The sequence below is a fragment of the Hippopotamus amphibius genome, chromosome 9 (genome assembly GCF_030028045.1).
Source record: "Hippopotamus amphibius kiboko isolate mHipAmp2 chromosome 9, mHipAmp2.hap2, whole genome shotgun sequence".
NCBI classification, from domain to species: domain Eukaryota; kingdom Metazoa; phylum Chordata; class Mammalia; order Artiodactyla; family Hippopotamidae; genus Hippopotamus; species Hippopotamus amphibius.
In genome coordinates, this window is record NC_080194.1 from 141024226 (window position 1) to 141041854 (window position 17629).

Consider the following 17629-nt stretch of genomic DNA (forward strand, 5'->3'; position numbering starts at 1 on the left):
CGTCACCCCTCATCTCTGGAGCTGCAAGTCCCCAATCTTCCAGCCCTTGATGTTCTTGAAAAAATGTGCCCAAAGACCGAGAGGGGCACAGGACTGTCCCCCGCAGACTCTGGAGCGCCATCATATTTCTTCTTGGGCTTCCTTTGGGGGCCCCAGGGGGCTGTCTGGAACACCCCCAAATTAGCAGGCCAATTACGCCGCTTGCTGGTAGAACCCCGCAGAAGCATTTTCAGGGTGCCTTAGAAATACGAGTTTTTCTTATTAAAATACGTGAGTCTGGATCAGATTCAACCCCGTAATGCTGCGGTTGCTTAACGACTGCAGAATGCTGTCTTATCTGAGGAGAAGCAGGACGTTTTCAGACCGCAGAGTCCAAAGTTAACAGCTTGGAATTTTCGCCCATGCTGGCTGTTAATTGACTCCAGCTATTAAAGGCAAAGAAGTTTTGGCAAACCCTAAGGTACCTGTACAAGCAAAGCCATGGACATGTTCAAATCATTTTAAAATAGGTGTCTGGCAAACCAATCATGTTTGGAAAATAGGCTGGTTGTTCAGAAGGTTTGCAAAAGCTTCTGTGCCTCCCAAATAAAGTATCTGGAAGCAGTTTCAGCTCAGGACAAAACCAAACCTCTAAAACGTACTGGCGAACGTCACACAAAGTGGCAACGCCCACGCTGGACCTCAGTTTTCTCGGGGAGTCCGGGGAGGCCTCCACCCACCTCAGAGCCCCTGCTTGCTCGGCCTGTACTAGGTGCTGCGGGTCCCCGGCCCCCCAGGCTCCTCTGCCCGCAGGCAGGTGCTCCAGGAGGTGCGCTGCTGGGGTAGGCAGGGATAATCACTGCCTCTCGGTCGGGGGAGAAGGATGAGGCCGTGGTGGAGGAGGGGGCACGTGCACGCAGGGGGGCAACTGCTCCCTGTCCTCGTTTACCTGAGTCAACCCCAAGGGTTCCGGGTGGCGGGGCGCAGCGATGCTGACTTAGAGCGGACACGGCGGGCTGCGCCGTTTAAAAACAGTCCATGAAAACTAAATACAGAATTACCATGTGACCCAGAAATCCCACTTCCGGGCACAGATCCAGACAAGACTCTAATTCAGAATGATACGTGCACCCCAATGTTCACAGCAGCACAGGACACGGAAGCAACCGAAGTGTCTGCCGACAGAGGAAGGGATAAAGAAGAGGTGGCGCGTGTACACAAGGGAGTACGACTCAGCCACAAAAAAGAATGAAATGATGCCATCTGCAGCAACATGGATGGACCTAGAGATGATCACACTAAGTGAAGTGAGTCAGAAAGAGAAATGATACCGTATGATAGCATTTAAATGTGGAGCCTAAAGTATGACACAAATGAACCTGTCTGTGAAACAGAAGTAGAATCACGGACACAGAGCACAGACTTGCGGTTGCCAAGGGGGAGGGGGTGGGGGAGGGATGGAGTGGGAGGCTGGGGTTAGCAGATGTAAGTTCTTATACATAGGATGGGTGAACAACAAGGTCCTACTGTATAGCTCAGAGAGCTACCTTCAATATCCTGTGATACACCGTAATGGAAAAAATATTTAAAAAAAAGGAATGTAAAAAAAAGAAAAATAAAGAACACCAATCAATCAAAAAAAAAAAAAAGGGGGGAGAGAGAAAAAATAGTTCATGACTTTCACAGAGTGTTTCTTTTTCCCCTGGAAATGCCTCGATTTGTGGAAAATGCACTGAAGGCGACACCCCCGGCTCGCTGTGGACAAGCCCTCGTCCACTTGCTAAATCCTGCCGATCACGTGGACCATCCCTTGTCTCAGCTGAACGTAAACTGGGCCGTCTTGATTCTCTCCTGAGCCCAGGCAGCCGAGGACAGGGCTGCTCCCGCAGGTCTGAGGACCCCCAGGCGTTGCTGCCGGAGCCCTGGGGGCGGCCTCACACGCGCCCAGAGCCCGGCCTGGGGACCAGGACCCCGCCAGCTGCCAGCAGGGGGTGGTCTCCGGCTAAGATAAACAAGAGGAGCTTATTGAGAGACTGTCGGGAGCCCCTGAACAGGCAGGAAGCAAGGCTGCTCTAGACAAGCCGGGAGGAACCACAGAGGAGTCTCTGCTTCCTCCCCCACTGCGGGGGCCTCACTCCCAGGAGGGGCGCCTGCCCCCTCGGGCCCGCTCGGGTCATCCGTCTCCTGGGAGGTCGTCCTGTCCCAACAGCATTGCTTGGGGGACAGGCGACGGCCCAGGGGCAGCGAGGGTGCCGTGAGGCAGGAGAGACGTGTTCTCAGGGGCCCCCCTCACCCCTGAGAGAGCCCCGCGCTGTGTGCACTGGCCCCTGGCTTGCCGAGGCCAGCTGTCCCTGGACGGGAGGAGAGCTTGGGGAGGCAGACGGCCTCGGGAAGGTGGGCCTTGTGGTGGGAAGGTGGGCCTGACTGCCCGGCCTGGACCCTGCAACTACCCTGTGTCCACAGGGGCAAGTGGCTTCATCCTGGGTGTGCTTCCTCATCTGCAAAACGGGACCCTGAGGGGGCCACCTCGCCCTGCAGTGGAAGAACTCGAGGAGCCCACAACGCCACCTGGAAATGGTACCACTCGACAGGAGCCTGCTACCCTTCGCACGGCAGCTGCGACTTCCAAAGTACTGGAACATGGGCGGACCTTCACTTCATGTTGATAGGGGCGCGGAATGTAGGTGGACAATGTGAGGAAAAGAGAGAAAATGAAATGTTCTCACCTCTGGCATGTCAGTGGCAGTCTTTGCTTCCGGAGCAAAAGGCAAAGTCGGAACCGCAGGCCCCCTTCTCCTTCCTTTGACCTGGCCCCGGGCCCCGTCCTCCCAGGCACGTCCTCCTTAGAGGCACCTGGAATCACTTTTGCAGCTTTTCTCCTGAAAATTGGACGCCTGGGCCCAGCCCCGAGATTCTGTCTTAATGGGCCTGGGTGTGGCCTGGGGTTTTTAAGCACCATGTGGAGAACCACCCTCTGAGGCTGGGAGGACCTCAGGCTGAGGGCAAAGCCGTGCCCTTCCTGGTGGGCCCTGGCACCCGGCTACACGCCCCAGGGCGCACAGGCCCGGCACGAAGGGACGGGAAGGGCCTGCGGCTCCCAGAGCCTGCTGGGCCCTCACGGAGGGGGGACCGGAGAGCCCTTTGGAGCACGCAGTCTCTCCCTAATCCAGGCTACGTCTGGCAATGAGCAGTCTCCCGTCCAGGCACCTGTGGAGTTTCTTGGGGGGTTACGCCAGGTGGTGGTGGGCTGGCACGGAGATGGTTGCTGCCCACACTGGGGTGTGTGGGCCCCACGCTGCCTGCCTCAGGCCCCCAGCCTCTCGGCCAGGATGCTCCCCGGAGTGCCTCTCCCGGGAGAGCTGAAGCTGAACCCCTCTGACCTCACCTCCGCTGTGCGTCCACACCTGCATTTCCAGGAGGGGCGGGGGCAGCCTGCGGTCCAGCACAGCACGGGGCTGGCGTTTCAGGGTTCCATCCTACAGCTCTGGAATTCGTGAGTCACTTCATAAACACTTGAAGAAAATCACAGGCGCATAAGGAACAAAATGATGCTTTTATTAAAAATCGTACCCATAGCACCTCTCTGTCTTCCTACAAGTTTTCTGTTTGTTTTTTAAAGGAGATCTAGTTTTCTGCACAATTCCAGGAGATGTTGTAGGGAAAACTTGAGGACTGACCTAAGTCCCCGATAAACCAGCAGGCGAGGCTGACAGGACATGAGGCGCGCCCAGCAGAACAGCCCAATTCCTGGATTTCTACCTGTTCCCACCTTCCGGAGGGTCCACGCTGCAGGATTCTGAACCGAGGAGCCGCATGTGGATACGCGGATGTGGCTGCTCACTGGGAGAAGAACTACAGTGTGCCGGGAATTCGTAAAAACTGAAAACCATGCTACAAACCATTAGAACCATTATGCAAACACCATGCTGCAGTCGCATCGCGGTCAAGGGCAAGCAAGCGTCACGCGGGGTTGACGGAGTGCGCGCCATCCTCCGCGCTCTCCCCCGACGCCGCGCCACATCACGTCTTCCTCCGCGACATTTACCGAGTGCCCCTTAAAAGCATGGCTGGGGAAGGGGAGGCTTCGGTTTGGACCGATTTATTCAGAAGGAGGTCCAAAGAAGAGGTCAAGGAGATGCGCTCCACGCCCGCTGGGCAGAGGAACTGCCCACAGCCCCGCCCTGCCGCTCACCGGCCTGGAAACCTGTGCCCGGAGCCCCGAGCTGGGACGGGAGCTCCATGCAAACCCATCCCTGCGGCTCCGAGAGCGCGGCCCCGCGGCTGCCTCGCTGCGCGGTCTTCACGCGGAAAGGGCAGCTCGCCTGCCCACCACGGGGCCTTCAGAGGGGGCCTCTGCCAGGCTGAGCGCCAGACACCTGAGGGGCATCACGGCTCAGAAGGCGGCAGGAGAGAACACCCCTCCTTGCCTCGGTGAGAGAAGCGGTGCCTGTCCTTCTTTTTAGAACCAAGGTTAAAATCCAATATCCATTTTCCTATCGTGTGATTTTTTTTTCCTCCCTGAAGAGGAGAGTTTAAGAATCAGTGCTTCTCAGTACCCACACTGTCTGGAGGCTGAACCCCAACCAGAGACACCCGACGCTTCCTCTGGTCCAGCGGCTCCCACAGCCCAGAACCCCGGTGTCCATTACAGCCAGGAGCTGCAGCCTCTGACCGACAGTTCTGTCCCGAAGAAGCGCGCTCAAAGCAGAGAGAACCGAGAAAGTACAGTGAGCCTGGGGAAAAAGGTGTCATGTTGTCACAAAAACCCCAAAGCAAGAAACACACCTCAAACCCAACCGTCCCCACGCTAGGACGCTTCAGCGCCTTCCTGTGTGTAAAGCAACGTCCATATGGCTTAGAGAGCAGAGTGCCGGAGGCAGTGCTTGTCCACGTTCTCTGTCCGTCGCCTGTCTTCCGAGAAGTTCGGGGTGCAGCCTTGTGGCCTTCTGTCCACGTCCCCGCCTGGGGCCGAGAGGACAGAGGGGGCCCTGTGCCCCGGGCAGGTCCTGTTCAGGCAGCTGTGGGGGCGATTCTCATGCAGGAGAAGCTTTGGGTAGAGTGTCTAAGATTTTTGGTTTAGAACGTTTCCCCTCCACTCAGGAAAAGGAAGAGAGGGAGGGAGGGAAGGAGGAGAGAAGGGAGGAGGAGAGAGAGAAAGGAACCTTTCTACACCCCCTACCTCTACTTTTGGAGAAACTGAAAAGGGTCTTTTCACCCAACACAAAACTCTGGAACAGAAAACTCTCCTTGGTCTCCTGAGGCCACACCCAGCAACTCTGAAAGCAGAGGGTTAAGGCAGCCCTCTGCCCTGAGGAGGTGTGGGAAGAAGAGACCCCACAGACCACGTGACCCACATGTGGCCAGGTGACTGGCTCCGTGTGGTGCTGGCGGCTGGCCCAACTCTTCCCCCGGGGACGGGCAGGCCCACCCTGTGCCCTGGCGGGTGTGGACAGGCGCCTGCTGACCAGGCAGCAGGCGGGCTCCTTCCGCAGCCCCACCCCCGGGGTAGGAAAGGAAAAGGTTTCCAGAAAACCCGTTAAGGCTAAGAGCTGGCCTGGGGTCAGGGGAAGGATCTGCTGCACCGCAGCCACGGCAGCTGCAGGGGCCAGGAGGCCTGAGGCCACAGGCCACGCGCTCTCCCAGGAAGGAAGCGGCTACGCGCACGCGCGCACGGGAGGGCCTGGCGGCGCGGGGGTGGGGGGCGGGGCTGGGGACCCCGTCTTCTCGGAGGCGGTTTGCTTTATTTGGAGACACTGTCGCTCTTCGTCTTTCCCACGTACAAAGCTAAACAATTAATAAAAAGGCACCTGGAGACAGCTGAGACTCATTCATTTCATGTGACATATTTTAAAAAAAAGATAAAAAGATTTAAAAAATACTCTGGTTAACAACGCACACCTCCTACACCGCGAGCGGTTCTGCAGCCGCTGTCTTGTCTGCTCGGGCTGGCGGGCGGCCGTGTGCTGTGTGGTCGGGGGGCACGAGCTTGCCAGGGCCACGGGGGCGGCTCCCAGCGGGGGTGCTTCCTGCCCCTGGCTACCAGGTCAAAAGGAAGACAGGAGGCGGAAGCCCGAACATTTCATCGCCGGAAGGACGCGGAAAGGAACCTTGGAATCTGTCGCCCCGTGGCCAGGAAACTTAAAGCCGATTCCTCGCCTACAAACTGCAGAGTGAGGGCATCTCAGAGATGGGCACGGTCGGGTCGGGAGGCCCCGAGCCCAGGTCAGACACGGGCTCCTCGCACCCCGGAGTCGGAGATCGGCGGGATGGAGCCCCAGGCGGGCCGCTGGTTCTCGGGCAGGAGGTAGAGAAGAGAAGGGAGCGGCCTGGAGGAGGCCAGGCCTCCCTGGACCCCCGTCTCCCTCCCCCACCCCCCAGCCTTCCTCTCCGGCACAGGATGGAGAAGCCCGGGACCAGAGGGCTCAGGTCTTCCCAGGTCGGGGTGCCGAGCCCTTGCACCAGCGAAACACACCTTCTCATAAAAAGAAAAGAAAAACAAAGAAACCCGCTTCCTGCAGCGATGTTACAAAAAGCCAGTAAAAAAACTTTCCTAATTGAAACCTCGTGTTCACAAGTGGGGGAAAGCCATTCTCAGGCGTCAGGTCCTGGCAAACCCCAGCCGGAGCCCAGTTCCCGGAGCTGACGGCCTCCACGAGCAGCGCCGCTCACACGAAGGACGAGAAGCCGGTGAGCGGAGTCCGGGCGCCGCGGGCCGCGGGCGCGAACACGGCGCTCTGCGTGGTGACCACCGCGCGCGGGGCCGGCCCGGCCTCGGCCCCCGCCACCGCCTCGTACCTGTGCGGGGCCGCGCCCGCGCGCCGCTTCCACGAGTTGTAGTAGGTGGGGTCGCTCAGGTAGTGGTTGACGAAGGAGTGCTGGGGGGGCGCGTCCTCGGACTCCGAGTCGGTGCCCTGTGGGCGGACGGACGGACAGCGCGGTGTCAGCCGGGTGGCCGTGGGGGAGGGGCTCGGGGAGGGCGTGGACGTGCGGGTGGCCAGGGAGCGGGGTCGGGTGGGGGCTTTGGGCAGCAGGGCCGAGCAGGCGGCAGGCGTGGCCAGGACGGGCCCAGCGCTGGCCCCCAAGGTGGGATGGTGCAGGCCGACTGTTTCCCTCCCCCCTCCCCCTCCTCCCACCCCACCCCATCCTCCCGCACTCCACACAGCCTGCGCTCGGACCCCCCCGGGCCCCTCCCCCACAAGACCCGGTCTGAGCTCAGCATCTCGGCTGGGGTGTCTCAGTGCTCCCCAGTCTCTGCTCTCCAAGCCATCTCTGTGCCCTAGCTGGTCCCAGGAGGATCCACATGCCCCCCCCCCCCCACCCAGGAGAGGTCTACACGGCACCCCCATCCAGGAGAGGGCTACATAGCACCCCTACTCCGGGAGAGGTCTACAAGGCACCCCACCCTGAGCAGTCAAGGGTTCAGCCACACCTGCCCTTTTTCTCTCCCCAGAGGGTGACAGGGGCCTGGGTGGTATAAGGGACTGAGTCGCCCCCAGTGCTGTCCCTGACTCTCCAGGGAAGTCTTGGAGGAGAGCAGCTTCCGGGGCGGTGGCTCCCGCCCTGCCCTCCTGACTCAGTGGGTCTGGGGTGGGGCCAGGGAACGTGCATCCCTCGAGGCCCTGGGAGGGTTCTGATCGGCGGCCAGGCTGGGGTGGGGGCAGGGGAGGAGACGGTCGCCCGCTGGCCCTCAGAGACTCATGAAGACAAAGGACCACGTGGGGTCAGGAGTGCCGGGCCTGCGGCTGGCCCTCACCTGGCGGTCTGGGGGTGACGGCCGCCCCCCGCAGGCAGCTGGGACCTGTGGGCTCATGCTGTCCTCCACCCGGGAGCAGCGTTTTGGCTCTAAGAGCGGGAGGCCTCTTGGCTGTGCACACACCCCTCGTGTACATACGGTGGAGCCAGAGACGCCTGGGATTTTTCAGACAGACTGAAACCCTGGCTCTACCTGGAGTATTTACATAAAGTAACGGTGAGCCACCGCTCTGGGAATTCTCAGGGCGTTAAGCGTGAACTGTTCGTGTTGTGACACCGTACACGGCTGTGGTCCTTCTGTGTTTCCTGGAAATGAGGGCTGAAAAACGTCCCTCCCACCCTCCCCCTCCAAGGACACATCGCGAGGCGGAGGACACCCAGCTCCTCTGTCATCAGATGATGACCATGATGAGAGGCAGCACAGGCTTCTTTTCGGTGGGCGCTGCTCATGACAGAGTAGCCCTCGCGCCCCCGCGGTCACTGCACCGTGACCCTGGGAGGTGGGAGCTCAGATTCCCGGTTTACGGAAGAAGAAGGGGCTGCGTGGGAGCCCCGCCCCGAGCCCGGCCCCAGGTGCCTCCTCCTCTGAGGCAGCTGGACAGGCTCACCACCCAGCCGTGTTCCCAAGCCCATGATGCTCTGAAAACCAAAAGCTGTTCCTGCAACTCGCGTGGAGGCAGAGCCTGACCTGCGTTGAGCTAACGTGGCGCGGACCCTGAGCTGAGCTGCTGGGAGGACATTTGGTGTGGAGGTCCTCAGGGGTCACTGCAGAAACACCAGCGGGTTCCGCGCCTCCCATCCTTTCAGAGACGAGATCAGGCACCTGCATCTGTGGCTGGGGGTTAAGAATGATTCTTCACGTGTTTTCTAGAGGCCTTGAGGGGGCTTACGGGGCCAAGCTCTGGGTTAACGCAGACGGGAGAAAGGAGGACAGAGGTCATGGAGGGAAGCTGAGGAAGCTGTTATCAGTCCCTGAATTGGATCTGTCACTTCTTCAGACACTGATTTTGGTTCTAAATTTCCTGAAGCTCAGGAGAAGAAAGACACTGAAGGCCTCCTTCCTCATGAGAAATTCATGGGATGCTCAGGGTCGGACAATAGCAGCATGGTTCCTGGCTTCACAGATGGGCTCAGGGTTTGTGATGACATGCAGACTGACCCTAAGAGTCAAGATTCCAGCCTTTCGTGTCTGGGGTCCTCCACAGTCCCAGCCACGAGAGGACGAGTGTGAGAAGTTGCATTTGGGTTCCAGCTCCTCATTTTGTGTCGGAGAGAACAGAGGCCCACGGAAGCGGGTGATCTTCTCGGGGTCATACTGGCAGGGGACGGGGGCAGAGCTGGCACTGGCATCGCAGCCCAGGTGGCAGAGTTAGAGCCTTTCTAGTAACCCTTCAGGGCCACCTTCAACCCCAGCAGTATAAAAGGTTCGAGACACTTCAATGAGTGGGTCTCAAACCCGGTCTCTCAGGTGGTGGAGAGGCCATCATGTGTGGTGATCACTCGTTTTATAAACATGTCCCGTACCCAGGGGGTGGCCTGGGGCACTTCTCTCCCCTCTCTCTACCCTTGCCCCGCTCCTGCAGCTGCTCAGGCTGTAGGGAAGCCGGGTTTGCAGTCACTGGATGGGATGGAGAGGCGGCCTGGAAGGGGGCTTCGAGTTCTTGCAGGAGCCAGCGCTTCTCAGAGTACATGCAGCGCTGCTGTGAGAACCAACACATCATGTGTCCCACGCTCACGTGTATGTTCACGTGATTAAAAGAACGTAGTTTCACTGGAGACTCGTAGTAGCTATGTATCATGATGTATTTTCTCAACCAAAGATCTCAGAGTCCTGTAGGCCTGTGACACACGTGGGTGCTAAGAAGAGGTCCTGGCAGGAGATGGTCGGGGGTGGCTGTCCAGCTCACAGTGATGTCCCAGTGTTTGTGTCTGAACCGTGACCCTTTGAAGGAAGTGACCCTTGTTTCCTGTCACATGGGCTGAATGGCTTGTCCCTCAGACAGCAGTGATTGGGTACTGGGTGGGCATGTGACTTAAGCTGAGCCAATCAGAACCTGCCCTGGGATTCAACTGCATCTGGGAGAGCATAGTGTTTCACGTGGGGATGAAGCTGGCAGCTGTCTGGTCCAGCCAAGTGGCCCCCGGAGCCAACGTGAGAGAACAAAACCATCGCGCAGAAAGGAGAGCAGAGACTCAGAGCTGCTCCCTTTAGCTTCTTGCTGTTCACTTAGGGAGAGTGAGAACGCACCTGGGTCTCATGACACACGAGGGTGAGGCTGAGGGTGAGGCTGAGGGCCTCCTGGCTCCTGCTCAGGTCTTGCCTTTGCCTCCATGAGAAAGCACGGATTTAAAATGCCATTCCGCCTCCTGTTGCCCGCTCTATTTATTGTTTATGTGACATTATTATTTTTTAATGAGGATGTATTTTAGTGAGTTAGAATTATTGACAAAAAGGAAACGCTGCAGGGTCTTTTTTTTTTCTTTTAAGTTTCCTGTGTGATATGAAGTAGCGACGTGTGTTGGTTTCCTAGGAAACCGTAGAAGGCCAGCCTGTGATTGGATATGCTGGCAGACTGACTGTGAGAGTTTCTAAAGGTGCACAGATGCCTGGTAAGCAGCTAATAGAGATAATCTCAGCACTTTTCGGACGATGTTGGCAACATGAAAGACTCAAATATTATTAGGGAATTAATTAACTATGAGGGGGTTGGTCTAAGTTGGCTGGAGCAGGAGAGATCTTGAAAACTGTTCCTTTGGGTTTCGAAAACAATTTTTAAGATACGATTTGAACCGTAGCCCTGATATAATTCACAAGCAGCTGTGCGATAAAACAGAGACAAACCCTCTTATTTCTGAATGGAGACAGCAAGTGTCACGTGACGCTGAGGGCCTAATTCAGAGCAACACTGATCAGGCAGGTTCTTGTGCACCCCTGAACAGAGAATTCTGAGAAGAATTCTCACTTGAGCAATATTTCTGAAAATGGTTAAAAACACCCCAGGGAGAAAAGGATGGCATCACTATTTTTTTTTTAGTGAAATATCAGCATCGCAGAAGAGCTCTTCTGGCAGAGACCTACAGGGTTTCTGGCTTTGGAGGAGAGGGTGGGCAGGTGGGGAGGGCAGGAGAGCCCCCCCAGTCGACCAGTCATCAGTACAAAAGGTCCTTCCAGAATGGCCACAGGAGCCAGCAGCTCCTCTCCCCAGTGAAACAATGATGTAACTGGGGAATATTATCTTATAAACAATCATTTACAGTCCCTGGAAATGGTGCCAAGAGTCTATAGCAAAGGGGGGGAGATTTATTCCAGAAAACCTAAAATCACTAAGAATAGCCAGAGTCTGAGCCACTTGACATATGACCTGCTCCCCCTGCCCCTCAGCCCAGGGTGACTGAAGCTCCACGCTGGGCACGTGTGGCCCAGAAGACAGAGCTCCTAGTCCAGAATCTGGTTTGACCTGAGGAAGAAGCTGTGGCGTCTCTCATCCAGCTGCCCACCCCCAGCCTCGTGATGCAGAGCTATTCCAGGCAGGTGCGGCCAACAGAACTGGGCTCCCTTCCCTCATCCAGTCTTTGCTGGGAGGCTGGAAGAGGTTCACTCCGCATGGCAGGCTGAGAACACGGAGCTCGGACGGCCCCCACCCCAGCTGGCCTGGACACAGTAAGCTCCACACGGGGAGGGGCACGGCCAGAAGACCAGGGGCTGCCACCTCCACCCAGCGCCCCACTGCGGAGAGGAGGGCTGCTGTCCTCATCCCAGCTTTGGTGCTGTGACATGGAGGTCCTGATGGGGGAAGAGTCAGTCCTGAAGAACAGAGGCCCCTCTCAAGGGGAATGGCTTTATTTGGACCAGAGCGTGCCTAAGGGCATTACTGGGAACAATGGAGACCTCAGGGGTGAGAAATTAAGAGGAAGCTGGTAGCTCCATGATAGCAACAAGAGAAGTAATAATAAACCCACGAGAAGTTTAACAGTGAGAACCAGGCAAAGAGATCGCTAAGGAGAGCCCTCTTGGGGTTAGAGAGAAAAACAGAGCGTAACAACCTCCTGCCCCTGCAAAAGGGCTGAGCTGTAATTGGATCAAACGATGGAGTCATTTATACCCTGGAGCATTGTCAAAAATAATAGAGCGAGCAGGTACTGGAGGTCAACAGCTGGGTGTGATACTGGTGGTGGTAGACCATCCAGAATCTTAACGGGGAGGAAAGAATAGACGAGGGGACCCTGGCCAAGACCTCAGTCATCCCTGGTTGTCAGGGAAACTGCACATGCGCCCAAGGCTGCCCCTCTGGGGGGTGACATCAGAGGGTACACATTGCCGAGGAAACGGACTGCCCTGAACTGATCCAGGCAAGTCACTCAACAGATGCGCAAATAAGCAAACAACAGTGACCACAACCAGAGGGGGCTGAATATCGGCATTCCAAGCTGATACAAAATATTATCTAAAATGACCTGTTTTCAAAAAAACAGAAGAGTGTGATCCATACACAGGGAAAAAGCAGGCAGCCTCCGAGGAGCCCCAAATATTGGCAAAGACTTTGAAAGCAGCTATTATAATATGTGCAAAGAACTGAAGGAAACCATGTTTAAAGAATTAAAGTGTGCTGACACTCTCTCTCCAAGCAGAGAGTATCAATGAAGAGATGGAAATGACTTAAAAAGAAGCTAATAAGAAGTCCTGGAGTTGCAAATGCCATAACCAAAATAAAAACTCACTAGGGGGACTCAGTGGTAGATTTGAGCTGACAGAGGAAAGACTCAGCGCACTTGAAGACAGAATGATAGAGAATATGCAATCTGAAAAACAGAGAAAAAAAATTTAAAAAAAAACAACAGAAAACCCAGAGCACCCAACAAATGTGAGAACGCACTGAGTGTACCTACATACGCACAGTGAGAGTGCCGGGATGAGAAGAGAAGGAAGGATGCAGGAAAAACACTGGAAGTAATAAAGACTTAATACTTCCCGAATTTGGTAAAAATAAAGTCTATACACCCGACAAGCTCAATAAACCACAAGTGAGATACATGGAACAAGATTCACACCCAGATACATCACAGGTAAAATTCTGAAAGACAAAAAGACAAAAAGAAACTCTTGAAGTCAGCAAGAGAAAAGTGACTCACCCCGTACAACGGAACGCAAATAATGTTAACAGCTGACTTCTAATCAGAAAAAATGGAGGACAGAAGTCAATGGGGTCACACGTTCAAAGTGCTGAAAGAAAACTGTCAACCAAGAATCTTATATTCAGCAAACTATTTTCAAAATGAAGGTGAAATAAAGACATTCTGAGATAAACAGAAACAGAAAAATTCATTGCTAGTAGACCTGCCTCATAGGAAATGCTAAAGGAAGATTATCAGGTTGAAAGCAAGTGACACCAGAGGGTAATTCAAATCTATATGAAAAAACAAAAAGTACCAACGAAGGTAATTACATAGGGAATTATAAAAGGCAGTATAATTACCTGTTTGTTCTCCTTTCTTCTCTTATCTGATTTAAATAGCAATTTCATAAAATAACATGCATGTAATTGTACGGCCCAGTCTATAATATATAGAAATGTAACATACTTAACAAAAGCAGCACAAAGAGGCAAGGAGAAATGAAGAGAACCAGAAACAGTAAATAAAAAGGTTAAAATGATAAATCCTAACTAGATACTTGCTCGCCTTTCTTCTCTCAACTTCTTTAAAAGACACAAAGTTCTATAAGATGATACCTATAAAAATGCATTCTTGGGTTTGCCACATATATGGATGTAATATGTATAATAATAACACGAAGCGGGGAGGAGAAAATAGGCCTGTACAGAAATATAGAGATTTACTATAAATCTGAATCAAATACTGACACTAGGGCACACCATGATCAACTTTCTTGAACCAAATTGCATTAGGACCCAAAAGCAACTGTGGGAGTCACAGAAAGGAGCCCCTCCGCCAGGCACAGGGCTTGCCGAGGCCCTGCGCTCACTCGGCCACAGGGGCCGGGGCTGCGACTCCGCTCTGCGCACCTGGTCTGGCGGGAGAGGCAGAACTGCGCGCCCCACGGCCGTCCGTGTGCGTCTCAAGCCTTGGCTCTCCCACCTGCTCTGAACCTCCTTGCAGGACGCAGTGTGGATTCCGCGTCCCCCTCTCCTCCTGCCCCCGCCCCCCCTCCCTGCCTGCACAGCGTGCATGGTATGTACTTAGCTGCGCGCGTCTACGCCGGCTCAGCGCCGGCACGCCTTTAATAACCCTCCACGCAAATCAGCAGAAGCTGAATCTCAGGACACCCACGTGTGAGAGGAGAAAGGGACCCAGTGCTGCCGCCAGCCGATCCTGAGAACGCTTCTGCGGACAAACAGCCCCGACTTGACGCCTCCAGCCCTGGCAGCTCGGGGGAGGCCGCAGGCGCGGGCGCTGGGCTGGAGGAGATGGTGCGGCCGGGGTCGGCAGGCTCCGGACACGTACGCGTGGGGCTGTGCGTCCAGCCCCAGCCCCTGCGTGTGGGCGGCCTCGGCCCCGGCCTGTCGTGGGAACAAGGACGAGAACCGCCCTGCCCGGCGGGGCTGCTGTGCGCTGACCGCCGGCCCGAGCAGGCGCTGCGTGGCGCTCAGGGCCCGCGCGGAGCCGCGAGGGGCGCAGCCCGCAGAGCCACGCCGGTCGCCGGCACGGCATCCACGAGGCCTGACCCGCGAGGCCTGACGGTCTAAGAGCAGCCGCTCAGGAGCCGAAGGCAGATCAAGGCGGGTGCCAGCGACCGGCTCTAACTGCTGACCCAGAGCCTGCGGGATGGCGGCCCTGCCCCCTCCCCCCGCGCGGCGGCTGGAACAGGGCTGCGGCCTCCTTACCAGGAGGAGGCAGGTCAGCGGCTGCAGCGCTTCACTCCACAGCCCCTCGGTTTTAGCCGGATGTTCCCCCGAACATCTGCAGTACTGCTTGCTGTTTTCCCCGTGCCCACAGGCACCGCACAGACGGGGGGCCCGGCGTCCTTTGTCAACAGAGGCCGTGAGGCCAGTGAGCGGGTGCCACCCGCCACCCCCTGCTCTCTGCTCCCAGTGCGGCTCATACACAAACCACAATTTAAAAGAAGCCATTTTATGGAGACTGGGGGCTCAATAAGGCCCGAATTAGGGTCAAAATGAAGGTGACACTTATTTTAGATTAAATATTGATTTAAAGTATGAATGCCAAGAGGTGGGCCGGGCCTACGTGTCCGGCAAACAGCTTGGTGAATTTCCTCCCTGTCAAGGCTCGGCATCTCTGAAACCACACAGTCCAGGACCGACCGGGACCGCCTCTCTACCTGCTGCTTCAGCAGTTCTGCTGCTGGATGTGAGAGGCTGACCACGTGTGCTTGCAGGGAAGCGGGGCCCCTCCCGGAGCCCCCACGGAGGCCTCGCCCAGGACGCGCTCAGCTCCACTGTGAGAGCCCAGACGTGAAGGAGGCCTGAGATGTACAAGGCGGGGTCCTGGGGGTCGCGGCTGGAGGCCGACACCCCCCTCAGCATGGGGTCTCCCGGGTCCCAGGGCTCCCGTCCTGCTCGCCTGACCCTGTAACTGACCCTGCGACGCTGTGACCAAAGTCCCCTCTTCAGCACAAGGAGGCTGGCAGGAGGGGAAGCCCACGCCCAGGGCGGGGGTCCCAGGCGCCACCAGTCGGGGGGGCTCAGGCTCCCCATTACCCAGCTGGGGGTCAGAGGCCACCAAGTTGCACTGTGACCTCCAGAAAACACTCTCTCTCTCTGAAAACAAAATGGAACGAGGATGGTTTGGGGATCTAAAGTCCACGTTGGGCAAGTGACTGACCTAGGAGGCCTTGTGCCAGGGACCTCGTCGGGGAAGGGGAGCCGTTTGTCCCCCACTCTGCTTGTCCCCTTCAGTCATGGAGGCTCAGATGAGACCAGGGGTGCGGCCCCCGGGGGGGGGGGCCCAGGACAGAGCCGCCACTGCAGTTGCAGGCACCCACCTCGGATTCCATCCCGTCCCCCGGCTTCTCCTGGAGGGTCCCGCTCTCGGTCAGCGCAGTGCCATTGTACTTGTTGCAGATGTCCTCGTCCGAGTAGTGCAGCCCACCGGGGCTCGGCCGAGGCGGGGACCTGGGCAGGGTGGGGACACCCGTTACCCCCCACCAAGGCCTCCTGAGCCGCCCGCTGGCCCTGGTCACGGCTGAGTGAGACATCTGCTGCCTCTGGCACCATGTTGGCCTCCGATGCAAACAAGTCCAGTCCCCCTGCAGCTCTGCGTGACGCTCGCCCCTCATTTGGGGCCGGGAAGTCTCCCGACACCCCGTGCCTACACCTGAGACCGGCCCTCTTGCTCTGTCTCTAGAAATGTCTTTAACAGGTCCCCGACTCCCCGCCCCCCAGCCCCCCGGGCTCGGCGCCGCCCCCTGGACCCGGGGAGGGGGGCCCATGGGCGTGGGCCTGGCCGAGCGGGTCCTCGGGTGGGGGCTGCCCGCGGGGCTGCAGGCTTACCTAGTCCCGTTCTTCTTCGAGAAGGTGTTCTTGACGTTGAGGTGGCGGCTGTTGAGCTCCAGGGCAGCAAATCCCCCGTTGTCCAGAGTCACGGACTCCTCCATGTTGGAGACACTCTTACCTGAAGCCGGGTGGGGAGACGGCACAGACCCCTCAGCGCGTCGCCCCCAGCGGCCTGCGGGCCGGAGCCCGGAGCCCGGAGCCCGGAGCCGGGCGGCCCAGGGTGGCACAGCGGGTGGCAGGGGCGGGCTGGGAGAAAGGCTGCACGTCGGCCCCAGAGCAGAAGGACAGTGTGAGCGTTCCGGTGTTTATTTTCCTTGACACCAAAATCAAGCATTTTTATCAACTTTTATTAAAGAGCACTCGGAAAGCATAAACTTCTTAAACGATTGAGAAAATTAAATATTTCATAAATTTCAAAACACAAGCCTCACAGTCCTATAACCAGTGAGTAGAGTGTACACATATAAGAGTGACAGCTGGAGGGTGCGGGGTTTCTTTCCACGGTGAGGAAAGTGCTCTAAAACCGGGTGTGGTGATGGTCACACGTGTCTGTGAATGTCACTAAAAACCACTTAAAGATAAATCTGTAAATACGTGTCAAAACATATTCTAAAATATACTAGCTGACCAAGCTACAAGTAACCAGGGGATGTGACGTCTGTGTCCTCACAGCTGTCTCTCTGCTCTGCTCGGGTTGGTCCCTGCCCTGTCCCTCCCCCTCCTTGGGAGCCCCTCCCCCAGCCATCCTCCTGATCTACTCACTCACGCCCTCCTTCAGATCACAGTTCAAGTGGCGTGAGACCAGAGAGACCTTTCCGGACCCCACCGTCTTCACCCTGTGTTTTTCTCCCGGCGGTTCCCATCACCACCTGCTGCACCTCTCCTGTGCTGCCTTGTTTCCTGTGATCCTCCGTCTGCCTCCCCTACCGGACTATGAGCTCTTGGGGGTGCAGACCCAGTTACGCTCACACAATTATGCTCAGTTATGAGCCAGCCCCTGGGACACTGCCCGCGCACATACCAGGGCTCCGTGCGTGTTTGTAAAATCCATCAGCATTTCTGAACCCCAAGGATCCTCTCCGCTGGGGACCCCACAGCCCTCAGCTCACCTTAATGTTCTACTCGTGTGCACAGAAAAAAGCCAGCAGAACACAGAGAGTGGCGAATGAAAGATGAAGTTGCTTGCGAGTAGGCATCTGGGTTGATGGGAGGTGAGCGGGTGAAAACTGCGATCGGAAAGGGGATCTGATGTTGTACAAGGAGGGTTATAGGACGAGGCTGTAGCAGCAAAAGTTTAGGTTCTGTGTGTCCCCCGGGCAGGGAGGGAGACCTTCTGGTTGACAGGGGTTTTGTTTTTCCCCTCCCTGGGCTTCAGTGATGATGTTAAATTAACGCTCAGGGTGAGGCTGAGTATGAGAAGCTGCAGG

At 56.7% G+C, this 17629-nt stretch overlaps 1 protein-coding gene across 1 annotated transcript in view; it reads right to left on the minus strand.

Annotated features, from left to right (window-relative positions):
* Window positions 1-6644: 6644 nt before the first annotated feature.
* The window catches only part of SDK1 (sidekick cell adhesion molecule 1), a 793009-nt gene continuing 782024 nt past the window's right edge, over window positions 6645-17629 (minus strand). The window contains exons 43-45 of the mRNA XM_057750135.1: window positions 16200-16320; window positions 15692-15821; window positions 6645-6890 (exon numbers count right to left, since the gene is read on the minus strand). Coding sequence (XP_057606118.1) covers window positions 6645-6890; window positions 15692-15821; window positions 16200-16320 — 497 coding nt within the window. The remainder of the gene's footprint in view (window positions 6891-15691; window positions 15822-16199; window positions 16321-17629) is intronic.